General features: G+C 52.7%; 1 protein-coding gene across 1 annotated transcript; it reads left to right on the top strand.

The window, feature by feature from the left end:
• Positions 1-255: 255 nt before the first annotated feature.
• PABPC1L (poly(A) binding protein cytoplasmic 1 like) lies at positions 256-7117 on the top strand. Its single transcript, XM_036395630.1, has 9 exons — positions 256-448; positions 1144-1337; positions 1826-1941; positions 2683-2822; positions 3618-3712; positions 3959-4096; positions 4583-4678; positions 5533-5799; positions 7044-7117. Exons 1-9 carry the CDS (start codon positions 256-258, stop codon positions 7071-7073), a joined length of 1269 nt encoding a protein of 422 aa, XP_036251523.1. The 3' UTR covers positions 7074-7117.
• The last annotated feature ends 6532 nt before the right edge of the window (positions 7118-13649 follow it).

Genomic DNA, 13649 nt, shown 5'->3' with positions numbered 1-13649 from the left:
GGCTGTGAGGTGCAGACCACTCCAGCTCAAGTTTTGTACCAAAATTGTTATGTCCTGGCAAGTTTTGAGATTGCAGCTTCCTTGGGGCATTCCTGATCCTAGTGCTGCTGGTGGGAAGGGAAGGGCATTGCTTTGACTTGTGCTGCTGCAGTGGGGCCAGCCCCAGTGTGGGTCTGTGATTGCACAGGCAATCTGAAACCTGTGCCCTGCAGCCTCGGGTCTGTCTCCTTCTGCAGCTGAGCTCTGTGGGTGACCATGAATGCCAGTGGCCCTGGCTATCCCTTAGCCTCTCTCTATGTGGGAGACCTGCACCCAGATGTGACTGAAGCCATGCTGTATGAGAAGTTCTCCCCTGCTGGGCCCATCATGTCCATCCGAGTGTGCCGGGACGTGGCCACGCGCCGCTCGCTCGGCTACGCCTACATCAACTTCCAGCAGCCTGTGGATGGTAGGTTCCTCATAGCAGCTCTGAGGACCTGCCTCGCAGCAGGGACTTGGGTGGGCCTTGGGACAGGGGGGAGCAGTTGTCTGAATGGTTGTGTTGCTGTTGGGGGCTCGGTTCTCACTAATCCCAGCCTGCTCTCTGATGGTGACCCATCCTGCTTCCATCTCTTCTTAGCATCTGGGAAAGGATGCAGCTGCTGGGCTCTGGTGACTTGCAAGAGTTGCCTCCGTCCTTCTTCTCCTATCAGAGAAGGGCACCAAAACCCCTTCTGCCCTTCTCCTGGGGTACCCAGCTGCCCACTGGCTCACAGTGTAAAGTGAGGCCACTCCCCTGGCAGGCATTACCATGACACAGTGCTGTAATTGGAAGGTGTTCCACGCTGAAGTGAGGCTGTAATGATGGGAAGGTGTTGATTTAGTTGCCCTAGAGACCAAAATCCTTACTGGGTAAATTAGCTGGGCATCTGCCAGACTGGAGCTTGTTGTGAAATGGTTGATCCTTGGGAGTCAGGGTGCCTTTGGAGAGAAAAGAAGTAATTAGTCAAAGAGTGGTGTGGCTGGAGGGGTGGGGAGGCAGAGCTGCCTATCCCATTTAGGTTAACAAGCCCCTGTCCCCGATTCCTGTGCCTATCTCAGCTGCTGCAGAATGTGAGGCAGATCTGTGTCTGTTACTCCCCTCTCCTCCCCCTCCTTTGCCAGCTGAGCGAGCCCTGGACACCATGAACTTCGAGGTGATCAAAGGCCGACCCATCCGCATCATGTGGTCCCAACGGGACCCCGGGCTCAGGAAATCAGGGGTTGGAAACGTCTTCATCAAGAACCTGGATGATTCCATTGATAACAAAGCCCTGTATGACACATTCTCTACCTTTGGAAACATCCTGTCATGCAAGGTACATATGCCCAGGGCCCTGCAGGAGAGGACTTGCTGCAGAGCTGCCCTCACTCTTGGAAGCATGCTCCAGCCAGCTGGAATTCCCTTTCTCATTTCACTTCCCACATCTCCTTTCAATTCCCAGCTGCTTTGAAGCCAGAAGGCTTTGCTATGTTTCCCCTCAGAATGGGGGCTTTCCCCCCAGTCCCTGCACAGGGATGTTATGTGCCATCCTGTCCCAGCTCAGTGCACCAGTGGCATGTGGGTCTTGGGGAGCCACAAGTTCCTGGATATCATATAAAGCAGCATAGATCTGGTCCTGGGATTGCCCACCTCCCTGACCTGCTGCCAACATCCCTAAAGAGCTCAGCTGCAGTGGAAGCAGGATGTTGGGGGGGAAAATGCCCCTGGAAAATGGGGCTGGGTTTTCCTCTGATGTACTCATGTACAAACATGGAGAAAAACAGTGTCTGTCTCTTTCCTTTGCCCCTCATGCTGTGTTTGTAGGTGGTTTGTGATGAAAATGGATCCCGTGGCTATGGCTTTGTCCACTTTGAGACACATGAGGCAGCAACTCGGGCCATTGAGACCATGAATGGGATGTTGCTCAATGACAGGAAGGTGTAAGTGGATCAAGGCAAGGGAGGAGCAGAGCCAAGTGCAGAGCCCAGACTCCTCTCTCTGGCACTATCAGGCATCCCCTTCCTGCTGCTCTGTGTTCTTCCCTTTTCCATCCCTGCTGGGCATGGCAGCTCTGCTGCTCTCTGGGACAGTGAGTCACTTGTGGTGGGTGCTGGGGGAAGTGTGATAGTGGTTTGGAGCTGCTCCCAGATGGTGGAGAAGGAGTCCAGCCCCAGGCTGGGTTTTATTGCTGAGGAGGTGTAATGAGTGCCCACAAAGTAGAGCTGGTCCCTGATCTTGGCTGTTGCCATCAGATAATCAGGGCAGGAAGAGGTTTTGTTGTTGTTCCTCTCTCTGTTTGCATTGCATCATCTCACTCTACATCCCACAGAGGCAAGGGCTGCCCAGAGTGTTGGAGAATGTTTTGGAGGAAGAGAGCTGGCACTTGGTGGTATCCTTTGGGGTCTTTTGTGGTGGTGGCCTCCTTTGAAGTCTTTTGATGTCTCCTGGGGTGACACATCCCTACTTCTGGCCGTGGCAATGGGGAGTTTGGGTCCATGTACGTCAGAGTGGGACATGCAGAAGGTGCTGTATGTGAAGCTCATGGTGAGTCTGTGGGTGAGCAAAGCATGGCCTGAGGTGATGGGATCTCTCTTGGCCTGTGCTGACACAGGTGTGCCTGAGTCCATCTTCCCTCTGCAGAGGACATGCAGGGTTTGAGGCCTCTTCCTTCCTTCCCACAGATTTGTTGGACACTTCAAATCCCGCAAAGAGCGCGAGGCAGAGGTTGGGGCTAGGGCAATAGAATTCACCAATGTCTACATCAAAAACTTCGGGGATGACATGGATGATGACAGACTGAGGGAAATATTCTCCAAGTTTGGTGAGTGCAGTTGTTGAAATGTCCTCATGTCTGATAAACTGGAGTTGGGGCAACCTAAAATGAAGTGGGGGAGTGTTTGGCTGAAATAGCAGCTCCTTCTCTTGTGAGATGTGACTTGTTTAAACATCCCCCACATAAAAGGACTGCAGTCACTTCATTTGTCAGGATGTTACATGTGCTTTCCTGCTGTGACAGAGGATAACTTGTACTTGGTGCTGTCTTGAAAAAAGTACGTTTTTTCTTTCTTGGATAGTTTTTTTTAAATTGTCTTGTTAACAGTGTACTGTGGGGTTACAGGAACCCTGGGAATAAGAATTGTTGAGTCTGAATGTAAGGAAAACAGGTTTTTCAGTTTAGTCACTACTGGAGGATGCCCCTTGTGATGGGTTTTAGTGTTGTGCTAATCCATGGGCCATACTGTCCATGCTTGGTCAGTGTCATCCTGAGTAATTTGTGATTAGCCTTCATATGAAGCCAATCTGTGTTCATATATAAAGAAGATGAGATTTTCTAGCCAAAGGAATTCACTGCACTGGCTGGAGAGGCTGAAGAGGCCAGGGCAATGAGAGCAGCAGCCTGGGTTGGAGGGATAACCCTCACCCAACCTCACAGCCTGCTGTCCCTGCCTCTCGGGGATCCCTTTGTCCGTCCTCCTGCTGGGCTCTTCCAGCTGCCCTGGCTGTCCAGGGTCCTTGCTGGGCTGGTGTCTCCTGCTGGTTCCCAGCACAGTGCTGCACGCTGGCAGCACCCCCTCACTGGGCACCCCTCAGACTCTGCTTTCCTTCCCTGCTGCAGGAAAGACCTTGAGTGTCAAGGTCATGATGGACAGCACTGGCCGCTCAAAGGGCTTCGGGTTCGTCAACTTTGAGAAGCACGAGGAAGCCCAGAAGGCAAGAGGCTCCCCACTGCCCATCTCCCTCCTGAGACTGTCACCTGGTGATGTCCCCACCTCTCCTCAGGGGGAACCTCACCAGCTTTGTGCCTGTCTGGCTGCTGGTACTGGGCACCTGGATGGGCAGGGCCTGGCCAGGGGAGCAGCTCTCTGCCTGTGCTGGGGCTGCCCTGGGGTGCGGGGTGAGGAGCAGAGCTGTGGCCAGGGGCTCCCTGCTGTCTGAGAGCCCTTCCCTCCCCGGCAGGCGGTGGCTGACATGAACGGGAAGGAGCTCAACGGGCGGGTGCTGTACGTGGGCCGCGCCCAGAAGCGGCTGGAGCGCCAGAGCGAGCTCAAGAGGAAATTCGAGCAGATGAAGCAAGAGAGGGTGAACAGGTACCAGGTAAGAGAGAGCAGGGGGCTCCATCCTGCAGGACTGCAACAGGGGCACTCTCAGCTTGGGACAGCACAGAGCTCTCCAGAGCAGATCAGCAGGGTGGGCCAATCCTGCAATGAGGGGTCAGTCACTGCCTGGGAATGTCCTGGGAAGCAACATCAGGAAAGGGGAAAGATTTAAACCCAGGGTGGTGTTGAGAGGTGAACACATGGGTCTGCCAATTTCCAGAAATATCAATCTGGAAATGAGACAGCTTCATGAGGTTCAGCAGGGTCCCAGTGATGGTGTGGGTGCCTTCTTCCCTTGGGGTGTTTGCATAAATTCTACTCAAAATACACAATCCTGGCCCCTCTCTGTGCCTCTGCTCCTGCAGGGGATGTCTCTGTGGGATGTCCCACCCTCCATCTGAGCTGCTGGTGAAATGTGCATCCAGTGTAACAAACTGCTGTAAACTTTGGGATCCCAAGCTGCTTTTTTTTCACCTCTGTGCAGGGGGTCAACCTGTATGTGAAGAACTTGGATGATGGAATAGATGATGAGAGGCTGAGGAAGGAGTTCTCCCCTTATGGCACCATCACCAGTGCCAAGGTGAGGGACTGGAGCTCCTGGGGTCAGTAAACCAGTGCACTCAGCCCTTGGGGATGGGTAGGGATTATCATCCTCTTGAATTACACTTCCCTGCTGATGGCTTGTATCTCAAGCCAGGTGTAAGGGACATGCTGCTTCACCTCACACTGTCCTGAGGAGCAAATATTTGTTGGGCTTTGTTGAATTACCCCAGCCCTGGTGAGGTGCCAGGTATGGGACCTTAAAGCTGCAACATTCTGAGTATTGCCCAGCTGCTCTGTGACACTGGTACACATGAAAATGACCCACAAGCCACCTCTCTCAGGACAGTGGAGGGACAGGCTGGTGTTTGGCCTTTTGGAACACCAGGGACACGTCACTCTTTTCACTGGCACTGGTGTCAGGATTCTCTGGAAGGCAACATGTAAAGGATGGGCAACATCTAAGGGTCTGACTTTAAGGCCAGCTGCCTGTAACCTGCCAGGGACAGAGGCTGCCTGGCCCTTGTCAGGGCACAGAGTCCCACTGATCCCCATCCCTTGCTGGCTCCTGCAGCATTAAGCACCAGAGCATTTCTGGTCCACAGGCCCCTGTGAGACTGAGGCACAGATTACCCCCAGATGATCACAGGCTCCTGATCCCAGGCTGGTCCTGGCTCTGCCATCTTCATTTCCCAAACCTACTGCCTGAGCAACTCCTGCCCTTCCCCAGAGGAACCTGTTTGTGGGAGAAGCGCAGTCCCATCCATCCCACGCTGGGTGTGGGGGCTGAGATGGGCTGCCTGTGGCTGGATCACACACACCCCCCTCACACTGTGTTTTGTGGATGCTGCAGCGATCTGTGGACTGAGCTGTCTTGTTCTAATCCTGTTTTAGGTGATGACAGAGGGTGGCCGCAGCAAAGGGTTTGGGTTTGTATGTTTTTCCTCCCCAGAGGAGGCCACCAAGGCGGTGACAGAAATGAACGGGCGCATTGTCAGCACCAAGCCTCTCTACGTGGCGCTGGCGCAGAGGAAGGAGGAGCGGAAAGCCATCCTCACCAACCAGTACATGCAGAGGCTGGCCACCATGAGGGCCCTGCCTGGCCCTCTCCTGGGCTCTTTCCAGACCCCCCCAGGGTACTTCCTACCCCCCATGCCTCAGGTGAGTCCTGCTCCCCAATGGCTGCCTTGCACAAGGACCCAAATCTGCCCTGGAGCGGCGTGGCTGAGGGGGGGCTGAGGAGCAGAGCTTGGGTTGTGCAGATCTGGGCACACTGTGACCTTGTTCACAGGGGTCTGAGGATGAGGAAACAGATGAGGATATGACTCCATGTTTCAGAAGGCTTGATTTGTTATTTTATGATATATATTATATTAAAACTATACTAAAAGAATAGAAGAAAGGATGTCATCAGAAGGCTAGCTAAGAATAGAAAAGGAATGATAACAAAGGCTTGTGACTGACCAGGGTCTGAGCTAGCTGGACTGTGATTGGCCATTAATTAGAAACAACCACTTGAGACCAATCACAGATCCACCTGCTGCATTCCACAGCAGCAGATAATTATTGTTAACATTTTGTTCCTGAGGCCACTCAGCTTCTCAGGAGGAAAAATCCTAAGGAAAGGATTTTTCATGAAAGATGTCTGTGACAAGCACACCCTGTGGAGCCAGTGGGATCTGATGGGTGGGGTGCAGGTGCTGCAGGAAATGGGCTGGGATTTCATAGTTACTGCTATGGAAGGAAGGCAGGAGGCGTTTGGTGGGAGGGAAGCATGGAGAGCAAGGGAGAAGGGTTGGTTGCACCTACAGAGGTGCAGAAGCTCTTGAGGAGGCACGAAGCAGAGCTGCTGGAGGCCATGCTGACAGCAGGGCTGGAGCTCAGTCTTTAAAGTACTCTGGCACCCTGTCAAAGCCATGGTTTTGGCTTGTCTGTCTGTGTGCAGCAGCCACCAAGAGGCTCTGGGTTAGTTCTGGCTCAGCTCAGCTCCCCAGTCATGTTGGATGTGTTCTTCTTCCCCAGCCACAAACCAGAGCTGCCTTCTACGGCCCCAGCCCTGTTGTCCCAGTCCGCCCTGCCACTCGCTGGAGTGCGCAGCCCTCCCGGCCTCCCTGTGAGTCTGCCTGCCTCTCCCTGGGGGCTCTTGGCACCAGGTGGGCTCAGTCAGGGACTGAGGGTCTTTAAAGGCAGCAGGGAGTGTGTAACCATGAGGGTTTGTCTTGGAAAAGCGTGCAGGGGTTTGGTGCAGGCCCACGGTGATGGACACCAGGAGGTGAGGTGTTGGCAGTGACACCAGAGGGGAGGTGCTCCTGAACTGTCCCCAGCCACAGCCACTCTCCCCATGTCTCCTTCCATGCCTCTGCTACCAAGCAGCTTCACTGTGTGTGTTCTCTGTCTCTCTGCAGCAGTGTACCCTGAAGCCACCCCCATCCTGAGGGCTGCGGTGCCGCCCCGGCGCCTGCTGTCCAACATCAGCACCACCAGACAGGCCTCCACCCAGGTGCCCCGAGTGCCCCCCCAGGCCCACAGAGTGGGTGAGTGGGGGAAAGACCCCCGTGGTATCACCAGGGTGGCAAGGGTGCTTACTGTGAGCTCAGGTCTCCAACAGGATGGATTGGTTTGTGGGATTGCTCATGGAGGAGTCTGGTGGTGTGATGGAGTTGGAGCAATGTCTGTAGGAGCTAAGTAACTTTTTGGGGAAGGTTGGGATCTTTCAGGTAATGGGACAGGTGTCTGATGTGCAGATTGGTCTTGTTGGTGGCTAGGCCTTGAATATGATCCTTAAAGCAGATGGTGATGCAGCCACAGCACCTGGGCTTAGTGCCTGGACAAAGGCAGGGGGTTGGAAAGGATCTTAGGGGCACAGGAAGGGGATCTTACAGGCTGAACTGCTGCCAGTGCCACACCTCATGTTAGAGGGGTTTGGAGCTGAGACCCAGACCGTGCTGGCATCCCCAGTGCCTGGCTGTGCTGAGGCTGGCCCTGGGTCTTGGGGTGTCCCCTCCACACACGACCAGCTGGGGCAGTGACTGCCTTCCCATCTTCATTGGGATTTTGCCCAAAGTTATCTTTGTCACTGAGTGTCTAATTGCTGAAGTGAGCAGTGGGACCAGGAGGGCTGTCTGTGGCTTGTCCCTTCTCTTTTTGTCGTTGTCCTCTCATTTCTCTGTCTTTACCTCCCTTTGGGATGAGCTGGCAGACCAGGCTCTCACAGCCCACCCTCACAGCCCAGTGCTGTTCCCCTTCTCTGGCTGCTGATGCTGGTGGGTTTCAGCAGGAGAGCTGATGAGCTGTGGGTGCCTTTGCCAGCTCTCCTGCCCTCTGCACAAACCAGACCACCCCACCCCAAGGGCAGCAGTGCCTGCCTGTCCTGGGGAAGCTGCCTTTCACCTGGGGGCTGCCTTGGCCCATGTAGGACTTTTCAGGCTCTCCAAACAAGCACACTGTCCTTGTGGCTTCAGCCTCCTTGGCACAGGCATGCATTTAAGGACCCCTCCTCACAAATGTTCTTGTCCCCACTGCAGCCAACATCGGGACACAGACCGTGAGCACCCGGATGCCCTCCTCGTCTGCCCTGCCACGGGGGGCCCAGCAGTACAAGTACTCCTCCTCTGCCAGGAACATGCAGCCCATGGGGCACATGCCACCTGTGATGGCCCCACAGGTAAGTGCTCTGCAGCCACCAGAATGTGACATTCCTGGTCCTGCTCTGGGATAATGTGACTGCTGAGCCCTGGGATCCCCATTGTGGGGCTGTGGCTCCAGTAGCCACACAGCTCCAGTGCTTGATTCCAGCTTTTCTGCAAGCTGCTGTTTGAATACAAACTGACAATGCATCTTGGAAGGCTGAAATGCCCCGTTGTGGTTGGTATTGAGCACCATTCCTGCAAGTCAGGTGACTCGCATCCCTTCCAGCCTTTGATTGCTGTTCTTCCCTGTTTTTCCCCCAGGTGGGAGAACCTGCTGTGCATGTCCAGGGGCAGGAGCCACTGACAGCCTCCTTGCTTGCAGCAGCCCCCCCTCAGGAACAGAAGCAAATGATTGGTGGGTGCCAGGCTGCTCTGCTGGAGCAGGTCCAGCTGCAGGGCCCTGGGGGCATTTGGGCTTGTATGCACCAGGGCAAAATTAACTGCTGGGAGAAGCTCTAAGGCTTTGTGGGATTGCTCTGATATTATGCTGCTTAAAAAAAAAAAAAATAAATTCAGTCTGTGTTGGAACTGGATGGGAGCAATAAAGCCACTCCCTGTCTGCATGAGCTGCCTGACAGTGAGAAGTGTCTGGTGAAGCTTTGCAGAGAGGCAGAGCTCCATCCAGGTGCTGCCAGGCTGTGCCAGGGCATTTCCAATTCCCCTGAGCTCTGAACCATCCTGCACTGATGAACAGCTTGGTGGCCATGGGGGTTAAGGTCAGCTGTGCCACACAGCCCTTGGGTTTCAGGTGTTCTGTGGTGGAGCAGGCAGTGCCCTGGTGTGGGACAGCATTGCTTGGCCTGGCCAAAGCACAGCAGGTCACAGACTGTGGTGGTGTTCACAGGGGTCTGAGGATGAGGGAAGAGATGAGGATCTGACTCCATGTTTCAGAAGGCTGATTTATTATTTTATGATATATATTATATTAAAACTATACTAAAAGAATAGAAGAAAGGATTTCATCAGAAAGCTAGCTAAGAATAGAAAAGGAATGATAACAAAGTCTTGTGACTGACCAGGACAGTCTGAGACAGCCGGACTGTGATTGGCCATTAATTAGAAACAACCACATGAGACCAATCACAGATCCACCTGCTGCATTCCTCAGCAGCAGATAATCATTGTTTACATTTTGTTCCTGAGGCCTCTCAGCTTCTCAGGAGAAAAAAATCCTAAAGACAAGATTTTTCAGAAAATATCATAGCTACAACAGACCAGCTCTTTGTTCCCAGGAGGAAACTGCTCCTGCAGAAACTGTGCAGGGGTGGGCAGGTGTGCACAGCTCCACTGCCCTGTGCCCACTGTAGGTGCCTGCTGCTGACTTCACCCAGCAGCTTCCTGTGGCTGAGACGTGCTGGAGCAGCTTTGCCTGTGAGCAGTGGTTTTCCCCACCACCATCACCACCTTGTGTCCCATTTCAGTTGAGCAGGCAGGAGGGCTTGCAGTGGGTTAAAATGCTGGGGGCTTGCATGGTTCTCATGTCCTGGCTGCTGTTTGGAGCAGGTGAGCGCCTCTACCCTCTGATCCATGTGATGCATCCCTCACTGGCTGGCAAGATCACTGGGATGCTGCTGGAGATTGACAACTCTGAGCTGCTGCTGCTCCTGGAGTCCCCAGAGTCCCTGCGCTCCAAGGTAGGACAGACCCAGTGCCCAAACAAATCCCTCTCCAAGGGGCTGATGTCCTGCTGCTGCCAGGGAAGGGGGGCACAGCCCAGGACACTGATCACTGCAGGAAGAGCAAGTAGCTGCAGGTTTTATTTTCAAGTGAAAAAGGAGCCCCGGGTTGATGTCACCACACCCAGTGCCTGAATGTCTGCCTGCCTTCAGCAAAAGGAGAAGCTGGAAGCAGCTCCCTGAAAGCACATGAGGATGAGCTGAGGGTGGTTTGGAGGTGGCTGGGAAGCAAGAGGGGAAAAGTAGGGTGGTATCTCTGCATGGAAGCAGCTCTTTGCTCAGAACAGAAACCAGCAAACTGCTGCCTCTCTGCAGTATTTCTTCAGTTTCCTTCTTACTTTTGGTAAATATTTAGCTTTGGTTCCCATCAAAGTAGTTGAAGTGAATTGACTGCATCTTTTTGTTGCTCCTTGGAGACAGGAGCTGCTTTCACCCTTCCCCTGCTGTATTTTTGAGGAGCCTGGGCTCTGCTGGGTGGTGTCAGGTAGCTTCACCTGCGAAAGCTGACTTCTGTCTAGCAAGTTCTGACTTGATAATAAAGGAGAGATGCCTCAGAATTTCCCTTGGTAAGAGACAGAGAAGGTCTTTAGGCTGCTCAGTCTCCTGCAGAAGCTTGGATTTTGTAATTATTCCAGTTCTTTACCTTTTGAGAGCAGCTCTGTGTGGAGGCTGCATTGGGACCTGAAGTGTTGAGTTCCTGGTGCAGTTTTCCACTGGAGCAGCTCCACTCCTCCCCCTTGTGCTCTGTTGTCAGATCGAGGAGGCAGTGACTGTTCTCCAGGCACACCAGAGCACCGAGACACCCCACAAGGGCCCTGCTGGGGCCTTCCTGCCCTGACTCCAGGTGGGTGCTGGGGCCCTGCTGTGCTCAGAGCCTCTGGGCTCTTAACTCTGGAACTGGGGATTGGGTTTCTCATCCAGGCCAAGCGAGGTTTAATGAGCAGTATCAGTGTCTTTGACTGTAATATTCCATTTCTTAAATTGCATCCTCTATTTTCTGGACTTAGTCGTACCACGGAGACCTGTGTGGGCTCTTTCTATGTTGATGAGGGCAATGACTCTGCTACCAGAAAGGAATATAGGAAAGATCCTTGCTTTTCTGTAGGTCTAGTGGAGACCAGCACAATCTTTCCTGGGAGTTCCCAGTGGGTTTTTTTTTGTAGATATCCTATAAAATATCCCTTGTGTGCTTGATCAGGGAACTGGCCCTGCTGCTGAGGCTGGGATAGACACACTAACAAAGCAATTCAGACTGTATCTACCACTTTGAAGATATTTCAGACATCTTTTTGACTTATGATATCAAAGTAACAGTGTTAATCCAAGTTCAGGTGAATTTCATGTTTTCTGATTAAACTCTTCCTCTAGCAGTTAAAAATTACATGTGTGGGTTCTCTGTTTCTTGCAGACTATGGGACTGAGAGCAAGCCCTGAGAGTGTTGCTGCTGAAGAACAGGAGCAGGAACCCCACCATGCTGTTGGAATCATGCCCATACAGTGACCCTGGCTTGTCTTCACATGCCCCATCCTATTGTTTGTGTGTATTGTAACCCCTGTAGAATTGCCTCCTCCTGCACCTGTAAAAATCCTCACATTAAATCTCTTCTCACCACTGAAAGCACCTTGTGAAATGTGGTATGGAACCCAGCCTGGGGCAGCTGCCCAGAAAATGATAAGTGCTGATGAATCATCATTTTAGTGAATTTATTGGGTTCTGTAGTTTTATTTGTTCATGTAGCTGACACTAATAAAGAGCTGATACTTCCACCCCCACAAAGGGTTAGTTCCCTTGGCAGGACAAGCCAAGGTTTTGCTTCTCACAGGTGGAAGGATGGACTCAGGCTGCAGTAATTAGGGATTGAAGTTGGTGGTGCTGGTGGGGTGTCAGTCTGGAGAGCTGACAGAAGGGACATACAGCATTACATTAACAAATTGCCAACCAACAGGCTCCTCTAATCTTTTCTGATTCCCTAGGAGGATGGATTTAAGCAAAACAGGATGGATGGATTGCTGCTGTTCTCCTCCAGTAATGAACCTTATAGACCTGCAGCAATGGCCTCGAGTGTCTCCTGCTGCTCACCACAGGGTCTGTCTGTGTGTCTGTGCTGCACAAGATCAACTTTCTGAGGAATTGTGAGGCAGCTGTAAATCAAAGCTGTGTTTCCCATGTGTCTCTGAGCAGAGGTTCCCAGGAGTCACTGGAGAGCCTGCAAGCATTCATGACTGCATCGTGTCCTACAAGGACACCTCCTGCTTGCAGGGGGAGCTGGGACCTGTTGCTGCTGTCTTTGTGCTCTCTGTGTTGCTGTCACCACCTTGGCCTTAATGCTCTGCTCTTCCTAGTTAGGAAAGGAATCTCAGTCCCTAGAGACTCCTCAGTGCTCGAGGCTGGTGATGCACTGACCTCACTTGACTGCTCCCTGGAGCTGGCAGGAGCACCCCTCCACCAGCACCACCCACCTGCTTTCTGTGCAGCTTCTGCTGGTTTTGCTGTCTCAATCTTCCTTCTGTGCTGTATCATACTCTCCCTTCAGCTCCCTGCTGAGTCACCCCTCCTACCTCTTGTTTTCCTTCCAGCATTTTAATAGAACCACTTACACATTTGCTCCTGCATGGTGTCTGCTCTGCTCCACTGGGATTCTTCACTGGGGGTTTTCATCATTGCTTTTTCTCACCTTCATTTCACCAGTTCTTCCTCTGACGTCCTTAAATATTTATTTTCCTCCTAGTGGATGCCTCAGCCTGAGCTGTTCACTGTTTAGATATCATCTTCTCAGTGAGATGCTTATAAAGGACTTTATTCACTTAATATACAGGACCCTGATTTGTTATTTCTCTCTTAAGTGTCACGGGCTGGAAGCTTTTCTGCTTTGTGTCTAGAGGAAAAACATCTATTTGCAGGAGTGTAATGCACAAAAGGAGAGCTGGAATGGAGCTGTACAAGTAAACTTCATTCTGCTGTTGTTTAGCTTGGCTGCAGCCTTTGTTCAGGTGTAGCAGGGCACTTCAGGGGTGCCTGTGACACCACCTACAGGGCCAGGTGGCTGTGCTGGGTGAGCCCTCCTTAAAACCAGAGGTGGGGCCTGGGAACACAGGGATATCAGAATAGCCTCTGAAAGGATATGAACAAGGAGAAGAGGATTCAAAATCATCAGAAAAGGTGAAGCTTGGCCCTTGGATCCCTGATGACACTGGAAATGATTCAGAGTGGCTCCCTGGCTGCAGTCCTGGGTGAAGTCTGAGGCTTTAGGGAGTTGAGGCAGCAATGCAAATGAGTCTGGAGCAGCTGCTGTGTCTGAGAGGGGCAGATGAAGGTGAGTCCCTGTCACAAAACCCCTCTGCTGCCCTGTGGCCAGCACTACCCTTGCCCACCTGGGCAGTGTCAGCACAGACAGCAGCACCTCAGCAGGAGCAGAGGCAGAAGTGCCCCTGAGCTTGCAGTGGTGTCTCACTGCTGTGCATGGCCTTTGTCCACCTGCTGCTGTTGCTGGGGAAATCTTTGGTGTCAGGCACAACCAAAACTGCTGTTTTGAGGGGAAGGAGATGGTGGCTGCTGCTGCTTGGGGGTGCTGCAATGAGCTGCTGTTGAACAGTGCAGGTGTCTGCCACTCAGGTACCAGCAGGGCTGCCAAAAGGAGAGCTCCAA

Source organism: Molothrus ater, chromosome 17 (assembly GCF_012460135.2).
Source record: "Molothrus ater isolate BHLD 08-10-18 breed brown headed cowbird chromosome 17, BPBGC_Mater_1.1, whole genome shotgun sequence".
NCBI lineage: Eukaryota > Metazoa > Chordata > Aves > Passeriformes > Icteridae > Molothrus > Molothrus ater.
The sequence above is the reverse complement of the archived record's forward strand: the minus strand, read 5'-3'. Positions and strand labels throughout refer to the sequence as shown.

Bases quoted from the DNA above. Each gene is read 5' to 3' on its own strand.
- PABPC1L (XM_036395630.1), top strand. From the start codon at position 256: ATGAATGCCAGTGGCCCTGGCTATCCCTTAGCCTCTCTCTATGTGGGA. The intron at 1,338-1,825 runs GTACATATGCCC...CTGTGTTTGTAG, and splicing joins GAAACATCCTGTCATGCAAG to GTGGTTTGTGATGAAAATGG. The intron at 2,823-3,617 runs GTGAGTGCAGTT...TCCCTGCTGCAG, and splicing joins GGAAATATTCTCCAAGTTTG to GAAAGACCTTGAGTGTCAAG.